The sequence below is a fragment of the Chaetomium tenue genome, assembly GCF_020726465.1.
Source record: "Chaetomium tenue strain MPI-SDFR-AT-0079 chromosome Unknown F5144scaffold_3, whole genome shotgun sequence".
NCBI lineage: Eukaryota > Fungi > Ascomycota > Sordariomycetes > Sordariales > Chaetomiaceae > Chaetomium > Chaetomium tenue.
Window position 1 is genome coordinate 3,253,641 of NW_027117331.1, and position 27,037 is coordinate 3,280,677.

The window sequence follows — 27,037 nt, forward strand, 5'->3', positions numbered from 1 at the left end:
AACCCCACATTCCCAGACATCCTCGGTGCCAGGTCAGGTCCCAAGTTGAACGCCAGGTCGGGCCCAGCAATGTAGCCCATCAGAGGTCTTAATAACCGGTTCTGCCTCCCAAGAAAAGACTTACTGTAGTTCCTGCACGTTTATTTTGTCTTGGTTTACGCCGAGTAGACACCCCAATCGGCAGAGCAAACCAAGCGCATTACCATTCCTCCCCAATAGTGACTTTTGGGCATGGTTTAGGCCACTTACACAAACCACACGCCATGCCGGGCCTGGCGCGCAAAGTAATCATCTGCGCTGCCGTCGACGGGCTGGTCCTACACCCGCTCAACTCGCGCAGCAAAGACCAGCCACGATCCGCCGCTATTCCCCCAGTCCGCATCAAATACGGCGATGCCTCCATCTCCCCCGCCCCGCGGGACTCGGTGCCCGACCCGGCCTCGCTCCCGCCCAATTCCTCCTTTGAAGCCTTCGGCATCGTCGGTATGCCACCACCCAACCCCCCCCTCCCCCAAAACAACCCTCCCCCCCCAAAAAACCAACCACCCACTAACCCCCATCCCCTCCCCTCCTCGCAGGCCTCGTCACCGTCTTCCACTACAGCTACCTGATCTCCATCACCCGCCGCACGCAGGTCGCCTCCGTGCGCGGCCTGCCCGTCTACGTCGTCACCGAGGTCGCCCTCACCCCCTGCACGTCGCAGCAGGACGCTGCGCAGGCCATTGCCGCGACGGCGACGGCGGCGGCTGCGGCTGCTGCGTTGGGGGCGGCGCGCGAGGAGGAGAAGAGTGATGGGGAGGGGTTGTCCTCGGCGGCTGGGGCGAGTGGGGATGATGAGGCGGGGTTGGAGGTTGGTGGTGGTGGTGGGGGGAGGGTGAGTGTGGAGGTGGTGGATGATGGGGAGGTGGGGAGTGAGACGGAGGGTGCGACCGCAGCGGGGATGGCGGCGGTGGCGGCGGCTGCTTCTCATGGGAGGCGGAGCAGTGTTGCGCAGGATGTGATTGGGAGGAAGGGGAGTTATGGCCGGTTTGCGCAGCGTTGGTTTAGTCGGTCGGGGTGGGCGATGGATCAGAAGAGGACGATGGGGTTGAGTGCGGGCAATGCGCCGGCTCGTGGTGGTGGTAGTGGCGGTGGACATAATAGGGGGGAGAGTAAAGGGGGCGTGCCGGCCAAGTTTGGTGTGCCCGCCGATGCCGACGCTGATGGTACCGCGGCTGCGATTAGCCTGCTGCCAAAGTTCTTGAGGACGAGCCAGATTTTGTTTGGGTCGAGCAAGACGTTCTACTTTTCTTATGACCAGGATATCACGCGCAGCATGGCGAACCCGAAGGTGCCCGAAACCCCGCTGGTGCCGTTGCACGAGCACGTTGAGCCGATGTATTTCTGGAATCAGAACATCATGCAGCCGTTCATCGACGCCGGAGTTGACAGTCTTGCTCTGCCCCTGATGCAGGGTTTCGTGGGGCAGAGGACGTTTATCGTGGATAATGACCCTCCGCAGGACGACGGCGCTCACAAGGACTCGGTCGAGCTTAGCGACTTCGCCTCATCCAGGGCCGCGTCGCCATCACCACCCGAGAAAGCTACAGCTGATATGAGGCCGACGGAAAAGAAGTTCGACCTCACGATCATTTCTCGCCGCTCCGTCAAACGCGCAGGCCTGCGGTATCTTCGCCGCGGAATCGACGAGGAAGGAAACGTCGCGAACTCGGTCGAGTCGGAGCAGATCCTCTCGCCGGCGGACGCGGCGTGGGACCCCAAGGCCAAGGTGTTCTCGTTTGTACAAACGAGAGGGAGCATTCCGCTCTTTTTTACGCAGTCACCATACTCGCTCAAGCCAGTGCCAGTCATGCAACATTCGCAAGACTCCAACTTTGCGGCATTGAAAAAGCACTTTACGGGCCTGGGCAAGCGGTATGGCTCGGTACAGGCCGTCAACTTAGTTGAGAAACGCGGTGTTGAGGCGCCGCTCGCCGAGTTGTACGAGAAGAGCATCCGGCGGCTCAACGACGAGTCTGAGGCAGAGGCGGACAAGGTCAAATTCGAGTGGTTCGATTTTCACGCCGTCTGCCGGGGCATGAAGTTTGAGAATGTCTCGTTTCTCTTGGAGATACTCGGCAGTCAGTTGGAGAACTTCGGAAGCTCCGTATCTGTGAACGACCACTTGGTGGCTCGACAGAAAGGGGTGTTGCGGACGAACTGTATGGACTGTCTCGACCGGACCAATGTCTGCCAGAGCTCGTTCGCCAAGCACATGCTCGACTTGCAACTCAGGGAGCAGGGCTTTGACATGGGCGCACAGGCAGACCAGGAGAATGCCTGGTTCAACACGCTCTGGGCTGATAACGGCGACGCAATTTCCAAGCAGTATGCTTCCACGGGCGCTATGAAGGGCGACTACACACGGACGAGGAAGAGGGATTACCGCGGCGCATTAACTGATGCTGGGCTGTCATTAACTCGGTTATTCAATGGGTACGTTGTTGCTGAACAATTCTTTGCTATCAAAATTTTGCTAATGACTACCAGCATGTTCAATGATTTCTTCCTCCAAGCCAGCATCGACTTCCTCCTCGGCAACGTCACTTCCCTCGTGTTCGAAGAGTTCGAAGCTACCATGATGACCAAGGACCCGGCTGTATCTATGCAGAACATGCGCCAGCAGGCCATTGAGCTCTGCCACAAACGGGTCGTTGCCGATGAACACGAGGAGTTCGTTGGCGGCTGGGCGATGCTCACACCAAACGTGTCCGACACCGTGCGGAGTGCCTCCTTAGAAGAGGCCGTCCTTCTCCTAACCGACATGGCGCTCTACCTCTGCCGGTTTGACTGGAATCTCGACAAGGTATCCTCCTTCGAGCGTGTTGACCTGGCCCACATCCAGAAAATCAAGTTCGGCACCTACATCACGTCGACCATTTCCCCGGCCCAGCTCGATGATATGCGCAACGTTGGTTTGGTGGTTGAGTACAAGCCCGGGCTGACTGACATCACCCGCGTCAACACACGTTCGTTGTCCTCCGTGTCTGGCACGACCAAAGCCCAAGGGTCCGACGAAGTTGCCAAGCAAGACGCCGAATCCGCGCCCGCAGCCTCGGGCATCGCCGGATTCCTCAGCCGCCGTCCGCAGACGCCAGCACCACGGAAAATTGCCCTGAAAGCGCTCCATAGCCAAACGTCTGCCGCTGATCCCATGGCGAAAAACAAGCAGGACGAGCCGGGTGCCATCACCCGACTAACGGAGATCCAGCAGGTGGTGCTGATCGCGGCAGAGATTGAGAGGCTCGCAATCCAAAACCAGCCGCGGTTGGCGGGCAAGAATAGCGAGGAGAGCAACCTCATCGAGAAGGGTGATATCATTTCCTTGGCGGAAGCGAAGAAAAACACCACCCTTTTTGAACAGCTGGGGCATTCGATCAAGAAGTTGGTGTGGGCGTAAACGGGAGTCTGTTGGATAAAGACATAGCTTGCTCGCTGTATGTATCGAGCCACCCGTCAAATATAGACGATAGATTATTGGTCATCATCCTCTTGCTGCTGGTTCGCATCCTCTGCTCTGTAAAGGTGCATCTGATACCGCATGTTTTCCAGAGGGATCGGGTAATCCAACCCCTCGCTGGCCAAGCGAAACCACACCGATTCATGGGATTCAATCTTCACCCACCGGCGCCCGTTCAGGCTTTCGGGCTTGGTGTGAAGCAGAATCTCGTCCAAAAGCCAGTGCATCGGGTAGCGTTTCGCTTCCTTGCCGACTGTGGTTTCAGAGTAGCTACCGGGGCTGTCAACGACGAGCAACAGAGAGCCAAGCGGGATGGTGGCGGTGAGGTTGAGTAGGAAGGTGGTGGGTTTCCCGATGCCGCTCGTTGCGAAGAGTTCGTTGAGGGTGAAGAGGATTGTGACGAGGAGAGGGGTGGTGCCGAGAAGAGAAGGAAAGTTGTCTTTGTCGAAAGTGAGGGCGTCTTTTTGGTTGAAGGCTGCCGCGAGACGCGAGGGATCAACCATGGCGGCATTGGAGAGTTTTACCGCTTCACTGGCATATTTGGATACCGGGGGAGGGGTGGTCAGGGCCGTGGTGAGTTTAGTGACGATGGCTTCCCAAGGGCCGGAGTCGAGGAGGGTTATAGAGCCCGAGAGGGACGAAGGGTTCTGGCTGAGGAAGGCTCCGAGGGCGACAAGTTCGGCCGCACCACCACCAATGGAGAGAATCTTAAGATGTTGCAAGTTTTGTAAATCGGTTGTCGGTGCTGTGCCGTCATCTGATAGGAGTTCAAGGTGCTCCTGTATTTTGTCCAACACAGAGGCATAGCACAGGGCTCGGGTCGGGCTCCATCGTGCTGCATACACTTCCAAGTGCTCTGGATCGCCAAAAGCTCTCCCAAAGTCTCGGTCATAAAGGGCCTGTTTCACAGACTGCAAGGTGGTGGTGAGGGTTGACGATGTGAGAGTTTCACTAAATGTATGGCGGAAGATGTCTAGGACACGCTGCTGCTGTTTTCGGTCCTCGTCCGACAACACCTGTTTGCCGTCTAACTCATCCTGGGTCTCATGGTCCTTGGACAAGGCAGCAGCTGCTTGGGCCCTTTTTTGCTGTTTTTTCTTGATTGTAGCGTAATCGTTGACCTTGGGTTTAGGCCGAAAGGAGGCCTTTTTCTTGCCAACCATATTTGGTGTTTGTTTTGTTTGGATATTGCTTGTTTCAGTATTGGGCTCTTCAGCCTCATCTCAGGGTGGAGGTTCAAAAATCGAAATCCGGAATTAGGCTGAATTCAACTTTGTGTGGTGGAACGAGGCCGATGGTGAGCTCCAAACCCCACTCACATCGAAAATTTAGTGTCGAGAGTCTCGACGTTCAGAATAAGTCACATCAATAACCCTAACCCTTACCATAGCCTTCGTCTGAAGTTCACTCAGACAGAGCTCCTCGCCGCCCTTGTTTCAAATTATCATGTCGTTTGAGTAAGCGGGAATTTCAACGCCGCAACCGGCGAAGCCCGTGGTTTATGACCCAAGTCTGGGTTGGAGGCAAAGATTGCAGCCAATGGCGCTCCCCGTCTCCAACATATGGCGCGGGAGTGCTTCCTGTGCCCCCGCCATCCATGAAACGCCTCCGCGGCAGGCAAAGGTTCGCATCGAAACTCGCTTTTCGGTTGGGCTGCAAGAGATCTCGAGAGCGGCGTGTCGAACTTCATCGGGAACCCCCAACCCCTCATGCTGCGCCTTGGCGGCCGAGGAAAAGCCCGCACCGATAGGTGACCCCAAGTCGAGAGCTTCACCGCGGAGATGGGGCGCTGAGTGAGCGAACTTCAGTTTACATGATGCTTGGTCAACGTTCACGCATTGATTGGTATTGCGCGTTGTCATGGACCGTGGCAACATACTGGAACCTCCCGGATGTGCCGTTTGCCAACTGTTCACCACCGATTCCTGCGGTCCCTGCAGGATATGTAAGAATTTTACAGCCCTTACCAACAAGTAATAGCCCGCTCCTCTTTGTGGCACAGCGATGGAGACGAGGAGACGAGCATCGCATCCGGGGATCGGCTCTTGGGTAACGTCACTCAGTCTTCGACGTCAGGTGCCCCGCTGTACTCCGGTGATAGGAAAACAGATTGCCATCATTGGAAGCAGCAGGGGCACAGGGGCAAAAGAAAGTAAAGAACCCAGACTCGCCAGAGCAGATGGGGCGGGCATGAACCGGTCAAGCTCAGCCCGAGTTTCGATAACTCCACCATGGCATTCATCCGGGCGAACCAGAAGCCTCACGGCAGCTCGCTGTTTCCTCACGCTGGGCGTGGGCTTACCCCACTTGCCTGATCCATGAGGGTGTCGATACCCCCAAACGCGGCGGCAGGGCGGGTTCCTGGGACACCACATACATAAAACTAACACCCCACCTTCCTCAGTCTCCCGCCTTCTCCCCTTCGCATCCTCTCCCACGACTCTGCAACAGCAGTGAATTTGACCCTTTCGTACGCCTGATTAACCTATAAATCCGCGAACATGGGTTACACCGACGTCGACAACCTCGCGATCAACACGATCCGCGTGCTGGCCGTAAGCTGCTGCCCCTCCCTCCCAACAAAAAAAAAGAACCCCGCCCCCGCCAAACGGCGCGTCTCGCTGCCCCACCATTGAGCGAAGATGAGAGCTGTTTTTGGGCGCTCACGGCGTCGTATGGTGATAATATTGTCAGAATGAGCAGTCACTCACAAATTCCTTTCTCTCCAGGCCGATGCGACCGCCCACGCCAACTCGGGCCACCCGGGCGCCCCAATGTAGGCTCCTCGACAGCAGTAACAGGCTTGGCCGCCGATTCCGGACCAGAAATCGCTAACACTAGACAGGGGCATGGCACCCGTTGCCCACGTCCTCTTCAACCGTTTCTTGCGGTTCAACCCTAAGAACCCCCAGTGGCTCAACCGGGATCGCTTTGTCCTCTCGTAAGTCGTCTAGGCTCGGCTGTCTTCGGGATGGGATTGGCTCACACAACCACCCTCTTAGCAACGGGCATGGCTGCATGCTCCAATATGCTCTCCTCCACCTCTACGGCTATGCCGTCTCTCTGGATGACCTGAAGGCGTTCCGGGTAAGATCCCGCAGTTGCCCAGATTCCGGCGCGCCATGTCCTCTAACATTGGTCTTAGACTGTTGACAGCATCACCCCCGGCCACCCCGAGGCGCACGACACCCCCGGTGTGGAGGTCACCACCGGCCCGCTCGGCCAGGGTATTAGCAATGCCGTCGGTCTTGCTATGGCCCAGGCGCACACTGCTGCCGTCTTCAACAAGCCGGGCTTTGACCTGGTTGACAACTATACCTATGCCTTCCTCGGTGATGGTTGCTTGATGGAGGGTGTCTCATCCGAGGCCTGCTCGCTGGCTGGCCACCTCCAGCTTGGCAACCTGATTGCCGTCTGGGACGACAACAAGATCACCATTGATGGTGACACCAACCAGGCTTTCACCGAGGATGTTGTGAAGCGGTACGAGTCGTACGGCTGGCACGTCCTGACGGTCGAGAACGGCGACAGCGATCTCGCCGGCATCGAGGCCGCCTTCAAGAAGGCCCAGGAGGTCAAGGACAAGCCTACCCTTATCCAGCTCAAGACCATCATTGGCTTTGGCTCGAAGCAGCAGGGCACCCACGGCGTCCACGGCTCTCCCCTCAAGGCCGACGATATCAAGCAGCTGAAGGAGAAGTTCGGCTTCAACCCCGAGCAGAGCTTCGTCGTCCCCCAGGAGGTGTACGACCTCTGCAACAAGGCGGTCAGCTCCGGTGCCGCCCAGGAGGAGGAGTGGAACAAGCTGTTCGCCAAGTACGCCGAGCAATACAAGGCTGAGCACGCCGACCTGGCCCGCCGCCTGAAGGGTGACCTTCCCGAGGGCTGGGAGAAGCACCTCCCCACCTACACCCCCGCCGACCCTGCCGTTGCGTCCAGGAAGCTCTCCGAGACCGTCATCAACAAGATCTTTGACGCCATCCCCGAGCTTGTCGGCGGTTCCGCTGACTTGACTGGCTCCAACCTGACCCGGTGGAAGGGGGCCATTGACTACCAGCCCCCCGCGACTGGCCTCGGCACTTATGCCGGCCGGTATATCCGCTTCGGTGTGCGCGAGCACGGCATGGGCGCCATCATGAACGGCATGGCCGCCTACGGCACCATCATCCCCTACGGCGGCACTTTCCTCAACTTCGTCTCCTACGCCGCCGGCGCCGTCCGTCTTTCTTCTCTCTCCCGGGTTCGCGTCTTGTGGATTGCGACACACGATTCGATCGGCCTCGGCGAGGACGGCCCTACTCACCAGCCTATTGAGACCCTTGCCCACTTCCGCGCCCTGCCCAACTGCATGGTCTGGCGCCCGGCGGATGGCAACGAGACCAGCGCTGCTTACTACGTGTCTCTCGTTTCCAAGCACACTCCCAGCATTATGGCGCTCTCGCGCCAGAACCTGCCGCAGCTCGAGGGCTCTGTCATTGACAAGGCTATCAAGGGCGGCTACGTCCTCCACGAGCAGGAGGGCGCTGACGTCACCCTGGTGTCGACTGGCTCCGAGGTGTGCATCTGCGTTGACGCCGTCAAGGAGCTGGCCGAGAAGCACAACATCAAGGCCCGCGTTGTCTCGATGCCCTGCTTCGAGGTGTTCGACACCCAGTCCAAGGAGTACCGCCTCAGCGTCCTCCCCGACGGCATCCCGTCGCTGTCGGTTGAGGTCATGAGCACCATGGGCTGGGAGAGGTACACTCACGAGCAGTTTGGCCTCAACCGCTTCGGTGCCTCGGGTCCCTACAAGGATGTGTACAAGGCAAGTTACACCGGCCCCTCTGTTTTATCACTGCATGCTAACGTTTCTGCTTTCAACAGAAGTTCGAGTTCACTCCTGAGGGCATCGCCAAGCGGGCGGTCGCTACCGTCAACTTCTGGAAGGATGTGCCCAACATCCGCTCGCCCATTAACCGCGCGTTCCAGCAGATCCTCTAAACGGGGCGTGATAATTGGAGGGGCGAGGTAATGAACGGCAGAAAACGAGTGGGGATACAAAGCGATAGACGCGTTGCCTTGGGAAAGAGGTAAAGAAGGACGAGGCCCAATACACGGAGCCATGAACAGAGTTATGCCTGGTGTTGTCGAAATATGCGGTTATGAACGCCCACCCTATGATCTTGGAAGCAATAGACTTCTGCGTTACCAATATCTCGTTCCAATTCCCGTAAGAATGCTGTGTGTGCTGCGGTGGCAGGTTGTTGGTGCGAGTACGGAGTACCCCTGCGGCTACTAGACAGGGGTCTTGGAAACGCACAGGGCAAGCAAGCAGCTGTTGTGGGGGGTTGTTGGGTATCCCTGTCGTTCCTGCGGCGGGCTTGGAAGTTGGAACTGCCACCTCGCATGTGCGACAGACAACCTGCATCCCCGGAAACACGACACTGATACGAACAAAGTGTAAAGTCGACATCGAAGCCCGTCTTACAGAAACTTATTTTTGTGATTCGTTTGCCATCGAAACTGCCTGATTCAGTAAACAACACAACCCCCACCATGGACGAAGACAAGGCCAAGGCCGAGAAGATGGCTGCGGCCAAGAAGAAGGTATTCTCACCATCTGTTGGATCGACATGGTCGCGTACTTACCAAATGTCACAATGGCTAGTTCGACCAAATGCGAAAAGCCAAAGCCAAAAAGGCCGGAGGTGGCGGCAAGAAAGGGGGTGAAGCTGCGACCCCCGCCCCCGCCACCGAAGAGACCCCCTCCTCGCCAGCAACCCCGACTGCCACGGATGCGCCCGAGAAGGAAGACAAAGAGGAAGGACAACAGGAACAGGAAAAGCCCACCGAGGCGTTCCCCTCCGTCCCGGAAGACACCACCGCCGAACCGGTCTCCACTTCCACCACACCCTCGCTGTCGCAACAGTCCAAGGCGCGATCGACCTCGTTCAGACAGGGGTCGGTATCCATTTCCAGCGGCGCCCCGCTATCTCCCGGCGCCGGCACGGGGCTGGGCCTGTTCAGCCCCGAGGGCGAGACCGCGCCGGATATCTACCGGAAGCATGTGCTGCGGATTGAGGAGCTCGAGAGGGAGAACAAGACCCTGGCGAAGGATGCCAAAGATGCAGAGAAGCGGTGGCAGAAGGCAGAGGAGGAGTTGGCGGATCTGAGAGAGGGCGAGGGTGAAAGTACCGCTGCCGGAGAGGGGGCAGGTGAGGTCGGGAAGTTGGTAAGTCTACGTTGTTCGAGACCAAGTCAAGATCACCAACTGACACAACACAACAACAGAAAAGCGAACTCGCCGCCCTCCAGCGCCAAAACGCCCAGCTCCAAGCGCAGCTCACCCGCCGCCACGGCGCCTCCCCCTCCCTCTCCATGAACGCCCCGCCCGCCACCACCGAGCTCGAGGCCCAGCTCAGCAGCAAATCCGCCACCATCGAAACGATGGAACTCGAGATGTCCCGCCTCCGCGCCCAAGTCGAACGGCTCTCCGTCTCCGCATCCACCCCCTCCGAACAAATCACCGCCCTCGAAGAAAAACTCGCGCGCGCCGAGCAGGCCGCCGGGCTCGCACAGCGCGAGCTGCACGACGTCAAAGCGGAGCTGGAGCAGGCGTCCAAGAAGGCAGTCAAAGAAGGCTCGGAACGGGCATCAGCCGAGACCAAGCTGCGCACGCTGGAGCAGACGGCCGCCGAGGCCACCGCCGCGCGCGACGAGCTCGCGCGCAAGGCCGACGCCCTCGAGAAGAAGGCCGCCACGCTGACAACGCTGCACCGCGAGCAGGACGGCCGCACCCAGGCGCTGCGGCGGGAGAAGGAGCGCGCGGAGAAGGAGGTCGTGGAGGTGAGGGGGAAGCTGGAGAGGGTGGAGGCGGAGAATGTGCGGTTGAGGAAGAAGGATGCTGCCGAGGGGGGTGGCGATGATGAGGGTGTGGATGAGCTGGAGGATGAGGGGCGACTGAGGTTGGAGCGGAGGATTAGGGAGCTGGAGGCGGAGAATACGGAGCTGAGGGGCGGGATTTGGAGGGAGAAGAGGAGGGAGATGCAGGTTGGGCCTGATGAGGCTGCCGCTGCTGCTGGTGTGGGGGGGAGGTTTGAGACGGTGGATCTAGGTGGCGGGATGGGGTCGCCGCCGAGGAAGGGCGGGGCTGGGCTGGGTGATTTCTTCACGAGTGGGTTGAATGCGCTGACTGGCGCTGCTGGCGGCGGGCCTGGGCACGGTCATGGTCATGGGCATGATGAGGGGCTGTTGGAGGACGATGATATGGAGTTTGATGAGGAGGCGTTCCGGAGGGCGCAGGAGGAGGAACAGAAGAAGAGGATTGAGAGGATCAAGGAGATCAAGCGGTCGTTGAAGAACTGGGAGGGGTGGAGGTTGGATCTGGTGGAGAACCGGAGGGGCGGGGGGGAAGGGATTGGGGAGATCTTTGAAGTTTGAGTGTTTGTGTGCTTAGTTAGGGGGGGTCGGTGGGCGTTGGAGGTTAGAGTGATTGTTGTTGTTGTTAGAAAGAATACCATCTCGTTATGTGCTTTGGCAGGCAAGCAAACCTGGCGTGCGCTTGCAGCAGTGATTGTCTGCTTGGCTTGTTTTTGTGGTAAGTGAGCTCCGATCTATCAACCCGGTACTCAATAAGCTGACTGTTGGCTGGGAAAGTATTTGTGTGCAGCAAACCGTCAGTATAGGGAGTGTTCAAACCGTTCGAAGGCCACTTACTTCGGCTGTGATTGTTGCAAAAGAGCACGCTGCTTGCCCTGATTGTTATGACTAGAAAGAATATTTGCGTCTGACAAACAGCACTCAATGTCATGTTAGACTGTTGGCAATTGCCAGGAGTAAAGAAGCTCATTGTTTGTTGTGAATATTGTCAAGGGGACAGCTTCGTATCAAATTCCCCAGCTCCCTTTCGATGGTGTATAAGTTCAGTTGCTACGCCACCATCCCCAAAAGCTCTCTCTTGCTTCCACCCCCATCACTCAGCATCCAGGGTCAACCTCATGATCAATATGTCAGGTCCTCTAACACTCCATTCTTCATCCATCAACCGCCCGCGGGATAACGACAATCCCGAAGAACGCCGCTCAGCTTATGAAGAGATGGGAAGCCAACCGTGGCCCGGCTACCCAGGCCAGCCTGAGCTCGATCACCTAGAGTCTATGGCTGACTTGCGATGGTTCGGAGAAGATGACGACCTGCCCAACTCTCCTTACAACGCCACTTACGAGATGGTCCTCCAGAACGCCATGGCTTCGGTTCCGCTTCTCGAGATAATCGGGCGCGACGCAGGCGCTGGCATTGACCGTTTCGGCCGTCTCTGCTACATCACCCGAGACGAAGAGAATTACAATGGCTTCTTCTGCGATCTGGTAGCGAGAGTCCAGCAGCGGTTGGGGCGCAAGGTAGCACTCCGGAAAGCTAGGGCGGCTATCACAGAAAAGCTGCAAAAGTTTTTGTACATGGTCTCCATCGATTCCGGCCAGGAGGGAAAGCCGGATCGTGGAAAATGGCAGACACTGTACTGTGTGATGTCACACAACATGGTGCCCGACCTCAATCTCTCCCATCTCCACGCAATTCTTTCAGAATGCGAGCCGGCCCTCCGGGAGGTATGGGACTTCGGTTACTTGGTCAAGTCGGTGCGCCGGGACCTGGATAGAGCAATAACACCCCGAGCATGGGATCGGCTGTTCAGAGTACGGGAGAGCTTGGGGTTGTTGGATGAGCGTGAGCTGGAGACGGCGATGGAAGAGGGTAACGACAAGGTCTTCAAGCTGCTTGAGAGCGACTGGGAGACCGTTGAACCAATGTCCGACCACATCAAAACTCTGAAGAGCGACCTCGAAGCCGCCATCAAAGAGTTTCACAGACCTTGGTGCGGCCTGAGCGGCAACAAGCCAAGAGACGGTGCTGCCAACACCTGAGGCGCGGGGAAGGATGAGCAAACTGAGACGGGCAGTGTAGGAACGGCGTCAACGAGGTGCGGCAGGGAAGGGGGTTCAGGGTGGGAAAGCAAGGCGGTTGGTAATGGTAATGATGGGACGACCTGGGGTTTTTGATGGATTGGGTTTGTGTTATTTCCTTGATATGGCGTTGTTGGCAAATTCATGACTGGAGGGTAATGGCAAATGGCAATAATATCATCGTGTTTTCCTAACTGTTTCTCTTGACTGAGCTCCCATATTGACTGCGTGTTTGCTCCTTTCTTCTACTCACTTCCACTCTTAATCTTCTGGTTAAAAACAGATCCTTCCTGGGCTGCTCCTCTTCCACGGCTCATCTTCCTCTTACCAACGACCACTTGATGCTCTTCAAACCACTGCTTCTCCTCTTACCACCACTTTCCGGCTAGGTAGTAATCTCACTCGGTTTTACAGGCTCAAAAAGGTAAGTAGTTCCATGATTATATTGCTTGCCCTGTTTCCTCCTTCTTTCTTGCTCCTTAAAACCTTCCCTTATACACCTCTTTCCTTTCCAAAAGCCCCCCCATCGCTTGGAGAGAAAACCGCTTACCTTCCATCGCCTCTGCATTTCTTCTCCTTCCTGCCTACATCTCGTGCTGCGTTCCCGAGGCTGCGGTTTACGAAACCTCAAGTAACTCGGCGAGACAGACCATTCTTGCAGCCTCCTGCTCCCGCCGGACACGTAAACAGTGGGAAAGTCAAGTAAGCATTATTTTCCCAGTCAATTTTTGAGCCACCCGATCTTAACTTCCATAGTCCACAAACCTGGTGCTCGATCACTCCGAGACCTGCTACTCTCAAATTCCTGGCGGGACGATCAGCCAGGAAACACTGAGCGACTCACTCTCCGAAGCAAGGTGCTCAAAAGAACGACCGTTACAATGAACACGAAACGCCATGCCTCAATTCCCCCCTCGAAGCTGAAGGCTCTTTATGATCTCTCCCTTGATCAGGGTTCTCAACTACAAGAATTGATGGCTCAGTTCAAGAAGGGCCCCACCCCCGATTCGACGCTGCAGCCATCCGATAGATCGGATTATGACTCTGCGGGCAGCAGTATTGACGGACCGATGACGGAAGATGACGATGCTGAAGACGATACGATGGAAGATGTGCCTGCCGGCGAAGATGCTCCCGAAGAGACTGAGTCGGCTTACTCGTCTTCCAACGAGGAATCTGATGAGGAGGCACCCAACAAGGAGAGGCCTAATGAAGAGCTGTTGGAAGCCGCATCTTGGTGGCCTCACAGCCCGTCCAAGAAAGAAATTGCCCGCTTGACGGAGTGCCCTGGACTGGACGATGACCTCTCTAAAGGCCGCTTCCCTAAATCAACTACCAGAGATGTCCTCATGAACGCTTTGGCTTCGGTTCGGTTCCTAAAAGAAATCGACGAAGACCGGATCGGTCATGGGGATATAGGGATCGACTCGGAGGGCCGTCTGTTCAGGTTCGATCCAGACAGACACCGCCGTGACTATCGCACCCAGTTCGGCACCATGGTGTGGAAGCTTAAACATAACCCGGCATACAAAGAGATCAGGAAGCAGATGCTGGCATATTTGACCGCCAGGGATTTCGACTACTTCAACGACTGCGCCCATCAAGAGACCGAGGACTTGGCCTCTCTCATCAACAAGGTCCTTCGGAAAAAGACTATCGGGATTTATAAGCTTCAATCAGTTGCGACCGAATGTCAAAAGACCGTGGAAGCGCTTGACAAAACCATCACATTGGTCATCGTTGTGAAGCAAGATCTGCTTGACACGGGCTCGACCAGCTTGAAGAGGTGGAATCAACTACAGAGCACGGGATTACATGAATGCCTTCTCGAGTACAGGGATCATGGTGGACTGGATGCCCCCACGCCCGCCGTTATGAACAAGATGGTCGAGGACGTATCCCAGGCTGTTTCGGGGTGGCAGGCACGTCTCGGACTCACTTTGAAGTTGGCGAGAGATCTCGAGCTGGCCATCGGCGAGCTCCAGTGTTACTAGCGGGTTGGTGCGAGAAGGACAGGCGGCAAGAAGGGCCGGGATCGATGGGTGAACGCCTAGGCAATTCGAAGGCAGATTTTGGGCTGGTTACAGTCTCGGGGCAGCAACGGAAATCCGAGATGCTGCATGGTTAGCATTGTTATTGGCGTAAATTTTGGGCGCCGTGGGCGTGAGCACGAGAAGCACTCGACATGGCAATGGGTTCTTCGCACGAAAATGGCGACCGGGAAGGGGGTATAGCGCGAGTTTGCGCATTTCGTTGCCATTTACTGATCTGCGGAGGGAGACCTTCTGAGGTGCATTGATATTTTTCCTTCTTTTACCTTTCTTATACTTTTCAAGCAATGGTATCATGCTGCCGCCTGGACAGCGGTGTTCGCCAAGTTAGCATCAACTCTTTCGTTTCCATCCTCTTCTGACTGTCGGGCGTGCAATATCCTTTTCAAAACTGTGATTGCATTTCCAGTGATACCAGTTCACTTACCCACTGCTCTTCGGCTTCCATACCTCCCTGACCTGTACAAATCCCATCCCATCCCACACCCTAAAGCCACCCGCTCCTCAACCTCTCCACAAAGAACTGCATCATAGGCAGCACCTCCTCCCGACTCCTCGGCATCCCATCATCATCCCTCTTCCACCGCACCACCTTCACCTGCTCAAACTCCCTCTCCAACACCTCCTCCGCATCCGCATCCACCGCCTCACTCTCCCTCCCACAACAAACCAACACCGGCGTCTTCGCCTTCCCCACCCCCCCACCACCACCCTTACCCGTCCCCGTCGGCGGCACCATCGACATCGGCAGCGCCCCCCCAACCGACACAACCCCCTTCCACGCCCTCCCCCCCTTCCCATTCCCCTCCCGCAACCCCAACCCCAACCCCCCCACCACCTCCTCCGCCTCCTCACTGCGCAACCAACACCCCAACCCCAACGCCACACTCCCCCCCTGCCCAAACCCAAAAACCATCACATCCCCCACCTCCCACCCACACTTCCCCACCAGCACCTCCCCGACCAGCCGCTCCACAATCCAGCGGCGGGCGGTCACAAAGCCGGGGTCGGGATCGAGCTGGCCGCTGGATGAGGAGAAGGTGATGTCGTCGCCCCAGTGGTAGCCTTGCTGCTGCTGCCCTTGTCCATCGTCATTGCTGCTGCTGCTGCTGAGGAGGCTGGGCAAGGGCGCGGTGCCGCGGATGGAGATGGATAGGACGTTGGGGAGGGAAAGGTTGCGCGCGAATGTGGTGAAGGGGGCTGAGGGGGTGGGTTAGTTTTAGGGGAGTGGTGGGGAGGGAGAGGGGTGATGATGGAAAGGAAAAGTGGGCAAGGGTGGGGCTGCAAGTACATACCCTCAGAGTCACCTAGGCCGTGCAGGAGCAGGAGAATGGCAGTCGTCGACTCCCGTGGGTTGGGGTAGACGAGGGAGATGGGACTGGTTTGTGTTGCGGGGAAGGTGGGGTGGGAAGGGAGAATGGAGGCGAAGTCCTCTTCGGTGGGAATGCGCGTGGGCGGCATTTTTATGGTGATTTTTGGTTGTCTGCTAGTCTTTTTGCTCCGTGTGTCATGCCTTGGGGCAAGTTTTGATCATCTTGATGCTCCGGAGAGGTTGTGAGACTGTGGGGTCCGTCTTGGCGGCCGGTGCTCCGGGTGGGGCCGTTCGGTCGGACCTTTAAGTGTTTCTATCATTTCATCCATTTGATTACCTCCCTTGTTTTCTCACCGTCATCAGATTATGATCCAAATTATGGACACGGCGTCCGAGTTGGTGGTCAGAACAATCATGAGGAAATGTACACGGAAATAGGTAGGAGAAACGAGTTGAAGGTCGAGCACACATCTATTTACCGCCCACCAAGGTGGCTGACCACGTCGGGCCTGACCCATAGAAATATATACCCGCCACGCCAGGAGAACACCAGAAAAATCCAAATCTCTACCTACCCAACTCAAGGTGACCCAACCAACGCCCGCTCCAAGCCAAACCCTGACACGCTTATACCCCCACATTTCCCCCCCCATCCCTCGCCCTCATCCGCGACGGGCCCGGTGCCATCTCCAACCACTCCCCCCTCTCATTCCACGTACCCGCGCGCGTATAATCCCCCCTCTGACTGCCCTGCATCCACGCAAACCGAAAATACTCATTCACCACCAAATCCTGATCCCTCACCCACGTCACATTCGTCACCTCGCTGACGCCCTCGTAAAAATACTTCCTGAACCGCTCCACATCATTCACCAGCACGCTGAGCCCGTCGTAGGACCCCGGCGGCGGGTCCCACGAGAAGGTGATGCTGGTGGTGTTCCCGACGACGACGGGGTGGTGGATGGACGGCAGCGGCGATTCCATGGGCGCGTCGGCGCGCAGCTCGTAGTCGGTCTGCAGGACGGGGTCGAAGCCCCAGCGGGCGATGCCGTTGATGAAGAGGCCGATGAGCAGGCCCTGGTAGAGGAGGGAGGGGCGGATCTGGATGGCCGTGCCTGGGAGCAGGAGGAGGGCGAGGATGTAGTGGTGGATGCGCAGGTTGAAGTTGGGGAGGGAAACGCAGATGATGATGCCGAGAATGAAGAGGGCGTAGAGGCGCAGGTTGCGGAGGAGGCGGGCTTCTTGCCGGAAGAACCAGACCTGTGCGGCGGCGATGGTCACGAGGACGATGATGATGATGGAGAGAGCGGCCTGGGCGCCGGGCTGCCGTCCGAGGTCGCGGGCTGTGAGCCTTTGGATGGGGATGAAGTCCAGCGTGTAGTTGGTCAGGGCGCCCACCCAGGCGGCGCCGAGCCAGACGACCGTCTTCTCCACCTGCGCCGTGAGGCCCTTGAGCGTCCGCCTGATGCCCATCTTGTCGTACATGACCCATGCGACGAACATGGCAGGCAGGAATCTACCAATCTCGAGCGAGAAAAGCGAGGGTATGTCGCGGTGATTGGGGGTGTCCGTAGCCATGCCGACGGTCGAGTACAAGACGGTGAAAATGGGGAAGAAGAAGAGCGCCGGGGAGGTGACGAATAGTGAAAATACGGCCGTGAAGACGACTGAGATGGTGAGCAGTGACCAGACCACGTCGCGGGCGTCGCACTTGACGTCCTGCTCGAAGGTGAACGACAGTGGGAAGTACGAGTCAAAGCCGATACTCGTGATACCGTTCCTTGACGAGCTGTTGAACCCGGTATTTCGTCCGATCAACTTAACTACACCGCACCCACCGTCGGTGTTGGATATGACGCCTGCGTGTATCGCGGAGCCGCATATGTGTGAATCACCTCGGTACACTGCCGTCGTATTGCTTGGCTCCGCCGGGCCGCCGATGACGAGTGGCTGATAGATGATCTCTTGGTCTCCCACAGCGCGCGGGTTCAATACCTGGTAGCTCGCACAGTTCGCCGGGCATCGAAACGGGTATCCGCCGTCACTGAACGGGCGGCAGTCCACGCCGTCCACGCCGCACCCGTTCCCGGACGTCCAGTAGGTCGATCCGCAGCCGATCTGGGTGGGTGTTCCCCACTCCGGGATCTCGGCCGCTATCAGGCCCTCGCGCATGACCAGGGCGAAGGTGAGGAGCCATATCCCAAAGAAACCAAACACGGCAAAGCCTCTGTGTAGTTTTCGGGGCAGGTACTTGTCGAGGAGCACGATAGGAGCGTGCTGCACTTGGGGGAAGAGCGGTTCGATGCGGTAGCGATGGGGAGTGGAGGGGCCGCGTGCCCACTTTGCGGTGGCCTTGATGACACGCCGGACAGGGTACGGCACCCATTTGAAGCGCTTCCAGGACCCCTCATCCTGGATGAAGCGAGGGGTTGGCGGTCTGCTTTCCTGCTCAAGGTCCTCGACCAGCGGGGTGTCTCGAATCGGGGCATCGGGGTGGTCGTTGCTGACCACAGTCACGGAGGTATCGGAGTCAGTGACATCATGGTGCTCTCCGTCGCGGGTTTGGGTGCGGACCGGGGCGGAATTATCGCCCATGATGGGCAGAAGGGACGCAAACGAAGTGGGCTGAATCGAATTGGCTTGTGATCTCGGAAGGCTCGGTGATGCGCTGCGGGGACTTCAGAAGAGGGACTGTCGTGTCAAACAAAACAATACTCAAATATCATGCGGGAGGAGGACGAGCAAGGAGCAGCACTCCTCTGGGGAGAGGAGGGGAAACAATATCACATTGGAAAACGGAGAGGTGCATTGAATTGGCGGGAGGACTTAATGCAGAAGACCGCGGCCAAGACGCGAGAGGCGGGCAGCATCCAATCCAACGGCGGTTAAACCCTGTCAAACCTCGTACCTGAGGGGCTGATCCAGCCTTGCCAAGCGGGTTCCTCGGTGGGGCACAGGAACGGTGGCACTTGACCAGAACCGGCAAGGCGGGGATTCAGCTTTTGGAGGCAAGCCCCGATACAGCCAATTATTATGGGTCTACTTGAACAGCAGTTACCAGTCGGGCTCTTGGCATGGAGACCGATTGCTCCCAAGACTGAAATGAAAGTCTGCACGAAACTCAACCGTAAGAAAAAACGATCACCAAGAGAGAAGCAAATTCTGTTTACAAAACTTACCGGAGAGAGATACGAACCCTCGAACCTTGCACTGTTTCAGGTATTTTGCCACGGCAATCAGTTTCTGGGGACGAGGTGGAGTCTTGGCTGCCCGAAACCAGACACACTGCAACTTGGCGAGGCCCAAAGCCTGTCTGAATTCTGCACTCAGAGATTCAGTGAACCCCTGAATCGTGGAAGTCCAGGGCAACAAAGGGCGAGTACACATCTGTACATTACAACATGACAGTTGATACTCAAAACCAGGACTCGGCAGCAATGAGATTTGAGGTCCTTAAGGGTGCCCTTAAAGATGGCGTCGCAGCACGAGTCGGCCGTCTCGCTTTTGCAGGGAGACTGCCCATTGACACACCCAACTTCATCGGGATAACCTCTCGAGGTACCGTGCCACATGTCACTCCCGACAACGTGGGAAAGCACCTGCAGACTTCCGGAGCATATATGGCGTTGGAGGATTGTGAGTTAAACTTGATACTTAAAATAAATTTATACAACCAAGCTAACGAATCCCAGTCATCGAACGACCTCAGCGATACTCTAAGAGGACGCCCCCTATTTACGAGTCTCCCAAAACACCAAATAACAACACCCGGCTGCACAGCTTCACCGCCATGCCACAGTCCGTCACCACAGTCCTAGGTGCTCGCCGAATCCCGGCTGTGTCTTCCCCCGCGGGTAACACCAACGCCTCCATCTCCGTTTTCACCTCAACCGGCTTCCAGGACCTCACCCTTAAAGAATACCTCTCCGCCGTCGAGGCCCTCAAACCCGACGTCGCCATCCCACTAGCCGACCTCACCAACAGCGCCATTGCCCCCAACTCAAAACGCGCCCTGCGGATGGCCGAGCGCACAGACGAGTGGATAGTCGAGTGGTTCGCCTCGCTGTCCGAGTCGGCCACCGCCATCGCCAACGCATCACCAACAACCGCCACCTTCGCCCCTATCCTCCCTGTCTCCTACTCCATGCAATGGGAGTACATCTCCCGCCTCGCCGAGGACTACCTCCCAACAGGCCAACTCTCAGGGCTCGCCGTCCACGACCCCGACCTCCTCCCCGACCTCGCCGAGCACTGCGCCGCCCTGCTCCCCCTCCCGCGGCTCTCGGTCTCCAACCCCCCCACACCACACCACATCCTCCGCCAAATCGCCCTCGGCATCGACGCCTTCGCCCTCCCCTTCCTCAACACCATCTCCGACGCCGGCCTCGCCCTCTCCTTCACCTTCCCACCCCCACCAACCTCCCCAACCTCCCCATCCGACCCCACCCCGCAACCCCTCGCAATCGACCTCTCCGCCGCCCCCCACGCCACCTCCCTCTTACCCCTCACCCCCAACTGCACCTGCTACGCCTGCCGTGCCCACCACCGCGCCTACATCCACCACCTGCTGGCCGCGCGCGAGATGCTGGGCTGGACGCTGCTGCAGGTGCACAACCACGCCGTGATGGCGGCCTTCTTCGCCGGGGTGCGCGCGGTGTTGGGGCAGGAGGGCGGGGAGGCAAAGTTTGCGGAGGCGGTGAGGGCGTTTGGGGTGATGTATGAATCTGGGTTTCCGGAGGGGGTGGCTGAGAGGCCGCGGGCGAGGGGGTATCAGTATCGGAGTGTGGGGGGTGGGGAGGGGAAGAGGAATAAGGCGGCTTGGGGGAAGTTGGAGGGGGTGGAGGGAGTGGAGGGGGTGGTGAAGGGGGAAGCGGAGGCGGGGGTTTGAGGGGTGGGAGATAGGGGTAGTGGATGGAGGATGCGAGGGGATATATACCAAAGAGTTGAACAACGTGAGGGATCCTCCCAACTAATTATGGCTGGGTTCGGTATAGATATCCAGTCAGGTACTCTTTGACAATTGCATTGCTTGGTTGCTTTCTGCTGCTTCTAGTTTGCGCGGTACCCACCGATCTGGCCACCGTCTAACTTCCTTCCGCAGCAGCGCCCTCCCCATCATCCAACTGTACCAACCTCCTGACCTTCTTCTTCTTCCCCTTCACAACCGCCTCCCCCTCCCCACCCTCCTTCCCTTCCGCCGCCTTAACGGCCTTCTTCTTCTTCTTCACCACCCCCTCCCCACCTTCCACCCCACCTTCACCCCCCGCCTCAACCACCGCCGCCTTCTTCTTCTTCTTCACCTTCACCACCCCCTCCCCTCCCTCACCACCACCACCACCCCCTTCCCCATCCTTAACGACCTTCTTCTTCTTCTTCTTCGCCACAACCACCCCCTCCACCGGGACACCCTGCGCGACCTGTATCCGCTCGTTCGCGCGCTGCATCTCCAGCCTCAGTCGCTGCACCTCCTTGAGCGCCTGCGCCATCTCCGCCTCCTCCCGCTGCTGCCGCTCGTGCGCCAGCCCATTGCCGCCGCCGCCGCCGCCTGGCTGCTGGCCCGTATCTCCGATGCTGAGATCGCTGAGGTTGGCGGGGGCTATTTGCAGGAGGGACTGTTGCTTGAGTTTCTTGGCGGCGGCGGCAGATTTGGAGGTTCTGGATTTGCCGAGGGTGTCCGAGTTGTTTTCGGAGTCGTAGTTGCGCGGGGTTGAGAGGCCGCTCCCGCCGAGGGTTTCGTCAGCTGCTACGACGATGCGTTGGTGGGGTTTAGGTTTCGGGGGCTGTTGTTGGCGGTTAGCAGGACTGGCACGGCCGCTGGAGTTTGAGTCGAGTTGCATGATAGGGATCGAGTCTATGTCGAGGCCTGGGCCGTTCTCTTTTTGGAGAATGTTGTGGATGGGCGTGGACCTGCCGCCTGATGCAGTGGCGTCGGGGATGTAGAAGGGATCGTCACGGTAACGCTCGGCTCGCTCAGCCTTCCGCCTGGCAACAATGTCCGGGTCCAGGTAGCTCTCTTCAGATTGTTGGTAAGATCCCGACACCACCTCCTCCGGTGCTTCCACTAGCCTATTTATGGCTGGCTCGTTGGACATGCTTGTGACTGCCGGCTTATGGTGGTAGTAGGTTTCGAATTCGTCGTCGCCCTGCGTCGGCAACATCAACGAGTCTGCCTGCGACAACAGTCTGTTGAGGTCGCCATGAATCGGCTCGTCGAGATCGAGGTCGTCTGGTATAGGCACGTTTTGCTGTGTGCCAGCAGCGACGGAATTGAGCTCCCACCCAGTGAAAAGCGATGGGATGGCTTGTGTGAGCAGTAATGGCGGATCTTGGTCGACGTCATCCGTGGACGGCGCTTGGCCGGCGGCTGCCTCGGCCGTGAGCTTGAGTAATTCGATAAACTCAACAGCACGCTCCTGGACTTCTAGATAAGGGTGTAATGCGAGCGGCTCCAAGACGTGGATGACACGGGCCATCAGTAACGTAACGCTCGATTTCCTTTCCGGCGTCCATAGTGTTTGATCGTCCCCAGCGACGTAGGCAAACAGCTTTAGCACGGCCTGTAGAGATGTTGCCAGGCCCTCGGGGTATTCGACCCGTGGTACTAGGTCTAGCAAGTGCCGTAGAGTATCGTCAGCCGAGAGTAGCTGAAAAGCATACTCCCCAACAACCCAAGCAATGGGGTTAAGTGCCCCTGAGACAACTGGCCTTGTGGATGAGACCTCTGTGCTCATTCGGGATACGGCAAGTTCAGCCGCTCGCACAGCGGCAGCTCTGATGGCCTTGACCTTCACGGCCACATTCCTAAGCTCGTTGCCAATCTTCTCGGAAATGTCACCACTTGACTTTGGACTTGATGGGTCAGAACCCAAATCCTTTGTCCGAGGCGTAGGCGCAATCCGGATGAGCTGCGTCAGAACGTCGAGGTACCAGTCAAAGTCAACCATGCTGGTGTAGTTATCTTGAGAGCACATCCTCAAAATGCGGCCGATGACGTCGACGGCGTAATCGTCTGGGAGGGGCGGAGCAGTTTCTGATGTTTTGTGACGTCGCCTGGATTCTGCGCTTGTTTCATCGCTCGAGTCGGTTTCGGGATCCTGGCCCTCGGCGCCGTTTTCTTGTTGGCTGAGCGTAGCGGAAGACGCCTTGAGCTGCCTCATCAAACGACTGACGATCGACACTAGATTATCGCTGCTGACCATCCCCTGCACCAAGTCGAGCGCTTTTATCCTGATAGTGATATCCTCACTATCAATACACTCCAGGATCACGTCTTCTTGCTGTGCAACGAGAAAGGGGTGAGTCACGACGATGCGGTTGAACGCTAGGAGCGCCACATATTTGACTAGGCGTGTGTGTTAGTATCTGCCATGTGATAAAGATAGTGGCGGTGAGCTCACGATTTGGATCGCTGTTGGTGGACACCATGCCTCGTAACTTTGTGACACAAAGTGAAGCCACCTCCTCCCTGGCCGAGAAATCCTCCCCATCACCGAGAATACCACCCTGGATAATGCCGTTGATACACTCGTACAGCAGAGACATGGCCGGGGTGGTCCGGATTAGGTTGGTTAATGGTGGTAGTAACTTGCGGACCAGACGTGGCTCAAGGGGCGTGAGAGTGGCAAACTACAACAAGGTCAGAAAACACGGAGCGACAGAGCACGGGGCTTCTTACAAGCTTGATTAGTTTTATTGCCATCCAGTTGTTACCCCCATCAACTAGGAGCTCGAACAGCCGCGGCGCTAGCGGAAGGAAGTCATGCGGCCTCCGCCAACCCAGCTCACAGACAACATTTACAATGGCTGCCGTTACGCTTGAGTCCTCGTCCGGGTCCATCAGGCGCTCCTTGATCTTCGGCCATGAAGCACGGAGTGCCTCGGGATATACCAACGCTAGCCGATAGAGCGTAACGACCGTCTTTTTCCGAATAGCGGCATGGGAGTGGCCGAGCCGTGGTAGCAGATCACCGAGGAGCGACATGGTCTGGGACGGCGTAACGATGTGAGGGAGGGCGGCGATAGGGAGCGCTATGATGGTCGGTAATGATGCAGCCACGTCCTGGACACCAGTCAGCAGGCGGATTCAACAAAGAGAGCCATATCCGCCCACCTTCTTTAGGAGGTTTGTTGCCAGCATGGACACGTCGGTATCGGGGCGGAAGCTCTGAACAGCGGCAAGATATCCAACTCGTTTTTGGTGATACTTTTGGGAAGACATGACCTCAAGGACATGGAAAGAAGCCCAGGACATGTCGTGCCCAACCATTTCAAGGTAGACAAGCTTGAGGACGGCCCTCGCCTTCAGGTCTGCATCTCCGAGGTCAGCTTTTCCACCCATCGGTCGGAGGGGGCCACAGCAGGCTGACCCATATCCTGGCTGCGTATTTCGGCGCGACATTCTTTCAAGCAGTTCTGTATGTATTCATTCTCGTTGCCCTTGTGGTTCCGTAGACCCCGGATGAGGTCGTACAGCGATTTCTCGAACCTGAGTGCTGTCAGCGGGGTGGTTCCGGGTGTTAACCAGCAAGTGCAGGCCGACGCACATGGCTGATATGGATGAATATCGCCGCTTATATTTCCGACTGTGCACTTCGGTGGCCTCCGAAGCTAGATAACTCGATATTCGATAGTTGTCGTCGAGGGGTAGAATCGTTGAATTCGGAATCGGGAGGGGTTTAGCGGGGGGATGTTTTGTTGGAAATAATTGTAGAGGAGGCGATGAAGCGCATCTTGCCGTGGGCCTTCGAAAAGCGCTAGCCGTAGGCTGGTTGTGTTGGAATTTAGGTGCGCTCGTGCGTTCTGCCCCTCTAGCAACCTCGAATCGTGGACGACGATCGCGTTGCCTGGTGGTGAGGCGCCCCAATGTAAGGCGCAGCACGTCACGGTACAGTGGGCCGACTCTACAAGCAACACTGTGTTGGGGCGGCGGAAGAAACAAACACCGCCGTGCCGGCGCATTGGGCCAGCCCAAGGGAGCTCTATGATGCACGTGCCATCCTTGCCCATTTGCGTGGTAACATCCTTGCCCATTTGCGCAGCTCCTTTTGAGCTCCTGGCTGCTCCTATACGCAGTGTTCACTCCACTTCATCGAACCAGCTCAACGCGTCAATCAACCGTGATATCTTCCGTCCCGTTCAAGTCAATTATCGATCCAGTCAATTCCCCTATAGCAGCAATGGCCCCCCCGATACTCAATTCGCCAATTCAGTTGTCACCGGCGGCGGCGCTGGCCTTATCCCAGCAAGCTCCCGCGTTTTTGCGTAGCTCGCCATCGACCGTGTCATCATCGCCTCTCGGCACCTTATTCTCCGGCCCCGAGAAGTCAGAACAATGGCTACAATACGAAAACCTGATCGTGTCGTGTCTGCGAACGGGAGATGACCAGGCCGCCCATCAATGCCTCCAGCGCCTCGTCGTCCGTTTCGGAGACGACAACGAGCGGGTGCAGGCGATCAGGGGCCTGGTTAAGGAAGCCGAGGCCCAAGGCAACGGAGCGTTGGAGGAAGTGCTGAATGAGTACAACCAAATTCTGAATGAGAATGATGCCAATATTGTTCGTCCGCGCCCTTCCCCCTTGCTGGTCAAGCGATCGTTGGCTGACACATGATCCAGCCTATTGCGAAGAGGCGAGTCGCGCTATTGCGGTCCATGGGACGTCTTTCCGACGCGGCGTCAGCTCTCGTGCAGCTTCTCGACTTCTCCCCCACCGATGCCGAAGCGTGGTCTGAGTTGTCGGATATCTATCTCTCCCAGGGCTTGTACCCACAGGCCATCTACGCCATGGAGGAGGTCTTGGTATTGGCGCCAAATGCATGGAATGTATGCAGTCCGACCAAGGCACCGAACCTAAGCCCTATGCTAATGCACCCATCACAGATCCATGCGCGATTGGGGGAGCTGCAGTACATGGCCGCGACTGCCCCGGGCGTGGCCAATGGCTTGTATCAGAAGTACATGGCTGAGGCGGTCAAGCGTTTCTCGCGGAGTATCGAGTTGTGCGACGATTATCTCCGAGGATACTACGACCTGAAGCTGGTAAGATGCCTCGTTCATGAAGGGGCCCAGCTGGACGCTAACACTTTGAAGGTCTCCAAAAGGCTGCTCAACGATGGCACCAAGGCAACAAGGCCAACAGATGACAGCGAGTTCGCACTGCCGGACACCAAAACCATTGAACGGCTTAATGAGCTGGCCACAGCCAAGCTTTCCGAAATCGTCCGACGCAGCGCCGCGAGTGACCGGGGTTGGCGTGGTTACAACGAAGCTGAGATTGCTGCAACTCGAGAGTTGCTTGCTGACGATGCATCTGCAATCAAGAGGTGATAGCACCTTGGTTCGAGCGGTGGTGCCGCGCAGAGGTCAAGTGACGCGTTCGCGATACCCGCAATGTCGTGAGTCAGGGCGGAGACGGCCGAGATTGGGAAATCATGGGTGAGATGCGGACACTTGCACTGCAAACTTCCAGAATCGCGCTCGCGGTCCGAATTGCTTCCAACAAAACCCCCAGGTCTCATTGGTGCCCGACTGCTTCTTGCCTGCATTAGCCGAGTGTGGGTCTTGGGCAGGAAGGTTCGCGAACGCTGGAGCCCGAACGTGGCTCCAGTCAATGGGGCAAACGAGGTCCGCTGTGTGGTGGAGAACGGACGGGGCGGGCCTTTGGAGCCCAACCAGATTACAATTCATCAATCGGGTTGTTGCTTGCTGAGGCTCACCCGATGCGCCCCCGGGCCCTCTTTGGGCGCAAAAGGGGGATCGTCGGGTTAAGCTCAGCAAAAGTCTGGGTTTGGCTGGGTGGCAGCTAGCAAGACAACCACAACTCCATACCCCGTTCGCGATGCCCAGTCGAAGGCACCCCAATGGCTGTTTGATGAACTCACTCGGTGCAGACATCCAATGTACCTGGGACTGTTCCCAAGGTTGAGCGCTAGCCTAGGACGGCTCTGCAGAGCCGAAGTTGACGTGTCTATCGACGAGGCTGGCGGTAGAGACTGAGGTATCGTTGCAGTGGGTTAGCAGAGTTCTATAGACACGGAGACGGCAATCGAGATGGTGGTGGCAAAGCTTATAACTTAAGACGTCGCTGTCCGCGGGGTCTGATCTTGCATCTCCACATCCGCCTGCTCGATCTCGCCGCGAACCAAAAAATATTGACTCCTGCCGTCGCCTCACGGTCTCCTTGGTAGTTGACGTCGTTCCGTCGGCTTACACATTCGGATATTTTGTGCTCCCAACCCC

General features: G+C 57.4%; 10 protein-coding genes across 10 annotated transcripts; 6 read left to right on the forward strand and 4 right to left on the reverse strand.

The window, feature by feature from the left end:
- Positions 1-10: 10 nt before the first annotated feature.
- On the forward strand, positions 11-3,439 carry F5144DRAFT_646372 (SacI homology domain-containing protein; the record flags this gene model as incomplete). Its single annotated transcript, XM_066792890.1, has 3 exons — positions 11-483; positions 579-2,475; positions 2,530-3,439. The coding sequence occupies exons 1-3, from the start codon at positions 264-266 to the stop codon at positions 3,437-3,439; spliced, it is 3,027 nt and encodes a 1,008-aa protein (XP_066645096.1). The 5' UTR covers positions 11-263.
- Positions 3,440-3,476: 37 nt separating this feature from the next.
- Positions 3,477-4,830, reverse strand: F5144DRAFT_196256 (uncharacterized protein). Its single transcript, XM_066782865.1, has one exon. It carries the CDS (start codon positions 4,660-4,662, stop codon positions 3,514-3,516), a length of 1,149 nt encoding a protein of 382 aa, XP_066645097.1. The 5' UTR covers positions 4,663-4,830; the 3' UTR covers positions 3,477-3,513.
- A 1,202-nt stretch (positions 4,831-6,032) lies between these two features.
- On the forward strand, positions 6,033-8,690 carry F5144DRAFT_568797 (Transketolase, thiamine diphosphate binding domain-containing protein). The gene is made up of 5 exons (XM_066788663.1): positions 6,033-6,275; positions 6,345-6,440; positions 6,502-6,586; positions 6,645-8,303; positions 8,363-8,690. Coding segments are annotated over exons 1-5 (1,959 nt in total). The 5' UTR covers positions 6,033-6,273; the 3' UTR covers positions 8,480-8,690.
- A 129-nt stretch (positions 8,691-8,819) lies between these two features.
- Positions 8,820-12,605, forward strand: F5144DRAFT_619976 (uncharacterized protein). The gene is made up of 4 exons (XM_066791992.1): positions 8,820-9,085; positions 9,147-9,710; positions 9,770-10,854; positions 11,466-12,605. The coding sequence occupies exons 1-4, from the start codon at positions 9,035-9,037 to the stop codon at positions 12,397-12,399; spliced, it is 2,634 nt and encodes an 877-aa protein (XP_066645099.1). The 5' UTR covers positions 8,820-9,034; the 3' UTR covers positions 12,400-12,605.
- Positions 12,606-13,319: 714 nt separating this feature from the next.
- On the forward strand, positions 13,320-14,432 carry F5144DRAFT_628805 (uncharacterized protein; the record flags this gene model as incomplete). Its single annotated transcript, XM_066792349.1, has 1 exon — positions 13,320-14,432. The coding sequence occupies one exon, from the start codon at positions 13,320-13,322 to the stop codon at positions 14,430-14,432; it is 1,113 nt and encodes a 370-aa protein (XP_066645100.1).
- A 151-nt stretch (positions 14,433-14,583) lies between these two features.
- F5144DRAFT_628806 (uncharacterized protein) lies at positions 14,584-16,095 on the reverse strand. The gene is made up of 2 exons (XM_066792350.1): positions 15,785-16,095; positions 14,584-15,689 (listed from the first exon to the last, which is right to left on the reverse strand). The coding sequence occupies exons 1-2, from the start codon at positions 15,948-15,950 to the stop codon at positions 14,977-14,979; spliced, it is 879 nt and encodes a 292-aa protein (XP_066645101.1). The 5' UTR covers positions 15,951-16,095; the 3' UTR covers positions 14,584-14,976.
- A 333-nt stretch (positions 16,096-16,428) lies between these two features.
- F5144DRAFT_619977 (uncharacterized protein) lies at positions 16,429-18,396 on the reverse strand (the record flags this gene model as incomplete). Its single annotated transcript, XM_066791993.1, has 3 exons — positions 16,429-17,468; positions 17,513-17,590; positions 17,640-18,396. The coding sequence occupies 3 exons, from the start codon at positions 18,394-18,396 to the stop codon at positions 16,429-16,431; spliced, it is 1,875 nt and encodes a 624-aa protein (XP_066645102.1).
- A 502-nt stretch (positions 18,397-18,898) lies between these two features.
- F5144DRAFT_619978 (tRNA-guanine(15) transglycosylase-like protein) lies at positions 18,899-21,041 on the forward strand. Its single transcript, XM_066791994.1, has 3 exons — positions 18,899-19,437; positions 19,494-20,517; positions 20,759-21,041. Exons 1-3 carry the CDS (start codon positions 19,203-19,205, stop codon positions 20,772-20,774), a joined length of 1,275 nt encoding a protein of 424 aa, XP_066645103.1. The 5' UTR covers positions 18,899-19,202; the 3' UTR covers positions 20,775-21,041.
- On the reverse strand, positions 20,711-24,719 carry F5144DRAFT_530669 (adaptin N terminal region-domain-containing protein). Its single transcript, XM_066786924.1, has 7 exons — positions 24,345-24,719; positions 24,168-24,286; positions 23,912-24,108; positions 23,477-23,860; positions 23,199-23,427; positions 21,159-23,143; positions 20,711-21,017 (listed from the first exon to the last, which is right to left on the reverse strand). Coding segments are annotated over exons 1-7 (3,048 nt in total). The 5' UTR covers positions 24,347-24,719; the 3' UTR covers positions 20,711-20,885.
- Positions 24,708-26,176, forward strand: F5144DRAFT_196646 (uncharacterized protein). The gene is made up of 3 exons (XM_066782867.1): positions 24,708-25,355; positions 25,415-25,837; positions 25,889-26,176. Exons 1-3 carry the CDS (start codon positions 24,978-24,980, stop codon positions 26,123-26,125), a joined length of 1,038 nt encoding a protein of 345 aa, XP_066645105.1. The 5' UTR covers positions 24,708-24,977; the 3' UTR covers positions 26,126-26,176.
- Positions 26,177-27,037: the final 861 nt, after the last annotated feature.

Excerpts from the sequence above, each read along its gene's own strand:
- F5144DRAFT_196256 (XM_066782865.1), bottom strand. The coding sequence starts at position 4,662 with ATGGTTGGCAAGAAAAAGGCCTCCTTTCGGCCTAAACCCAAGGTCAAC.
- F5144DRAFT_196646 (XM_066782867.1), top strand. The coding sequence starts at position 24,978 with ATGGCCCCCCCGATACTCAATTCGCCAATTCAGTTGTCACCGGCGGCG. Across the intron at positions 25,356-25,414 it reads ATGAGAATGATGCCAATATT|CCTATTGCGAAGAGGCGAGT; the intron begins GTTCGTCCGCGC and ends CACATGATCCAG. Across the intron at positions 25,838-25,888 it reads GATACTACGACCTGAAGCTG|GTCTCCAAAAGGCTGCTCAA; the intron begins GTAAGATGCCTC and ends AACACTTTGAAG.
- F5144DRAFT_568797 (XM_066788663.1), top strand. Across the intron at positions 6,441-6,501 it reads CGGGATCGCTTTGTCCTCTC|CAACGGGCATGGCTGCATGC; the intron begins GTAAGTCGTCTA and ends CCACCCTCTTAG. Across the intron at positions 8,304-8,362 it reads CCTACAAGGATGTGTACAAG|AAGTTCGAGTTCACTCCTGA; the intron begins GCAAGTTACACC and ends TGCTTTCAACAG.
- F5144DRAFT_628806 (XM_066792350.1), bottom strand. The coding sequence starts at position 15,950 with ATGCCGCCCACGCGCATTCCCACCGAAGAGGACTTCGCCTCCATTCTC. Across the intron at positions 15,690-15,784 it reads CGGCCTAGGTGACTCTGAGG|CCCCCTTCACCACATTCGCG; the intron begins GTATGTACTTGC and ends CCACCCCCTCAG.
- F5144DRAFT_619978 (XM_066791994.1), top strand. The coding sequence starts at position 19,203 with ATGACAGTTGATACTCAAAACCAGGACTCGGCAGCAATGAGATTTGAG. Across the intron at positions 19,438-19,493 it reads ATATATGGCGTTGGAGGATT|TCATCGAACGACCTCAGCGA; the intron begins GTGAGTTAAACT and ends AACGAATCCCAG.
- F5144DRAFT_530669 (XM_066786924.1), bottom strand. Across the intron at positions 24,109-24,167 it reads AATACGCAGCCAGGATATGG|ACCTGAAGGCGAGGGCCGTC; the intron begins GTCAGCCTGCTG and ends TCGGAGATGCAG. Across the intron at positions 23,144-23,198 it reads CACCAACAGCGATCCAAATC|TCAAATATGTGGCGCTCCTA; the intron begins GTGAGCTCACCG and ends ACACACGCCTAG.
- F5144DRAFT_619976 (XM_066791992.1), top strand. The coding sequence starts at position 9,035 with ATGGACGAAGACAAGGCCAAGGCCGAGAAGATGGCTGCGGCCAAGAAG. Across the intron at positions 9,711-9,769 it reads CAGGTGAGGTCGGGAAGTTG|AAAAGCGAACTCGCCGCCCT; the intron begins GTAAGTCTACGT and ends ACACAACAACAG. Across the intron at positions 10,855-11,465 it reads AAGAACTGGGAGGGGTGGAG|GGTCAACCTCATGATCAATA; the intron begins GTTGGATCTGGT and ends CTCAGCATCCAG.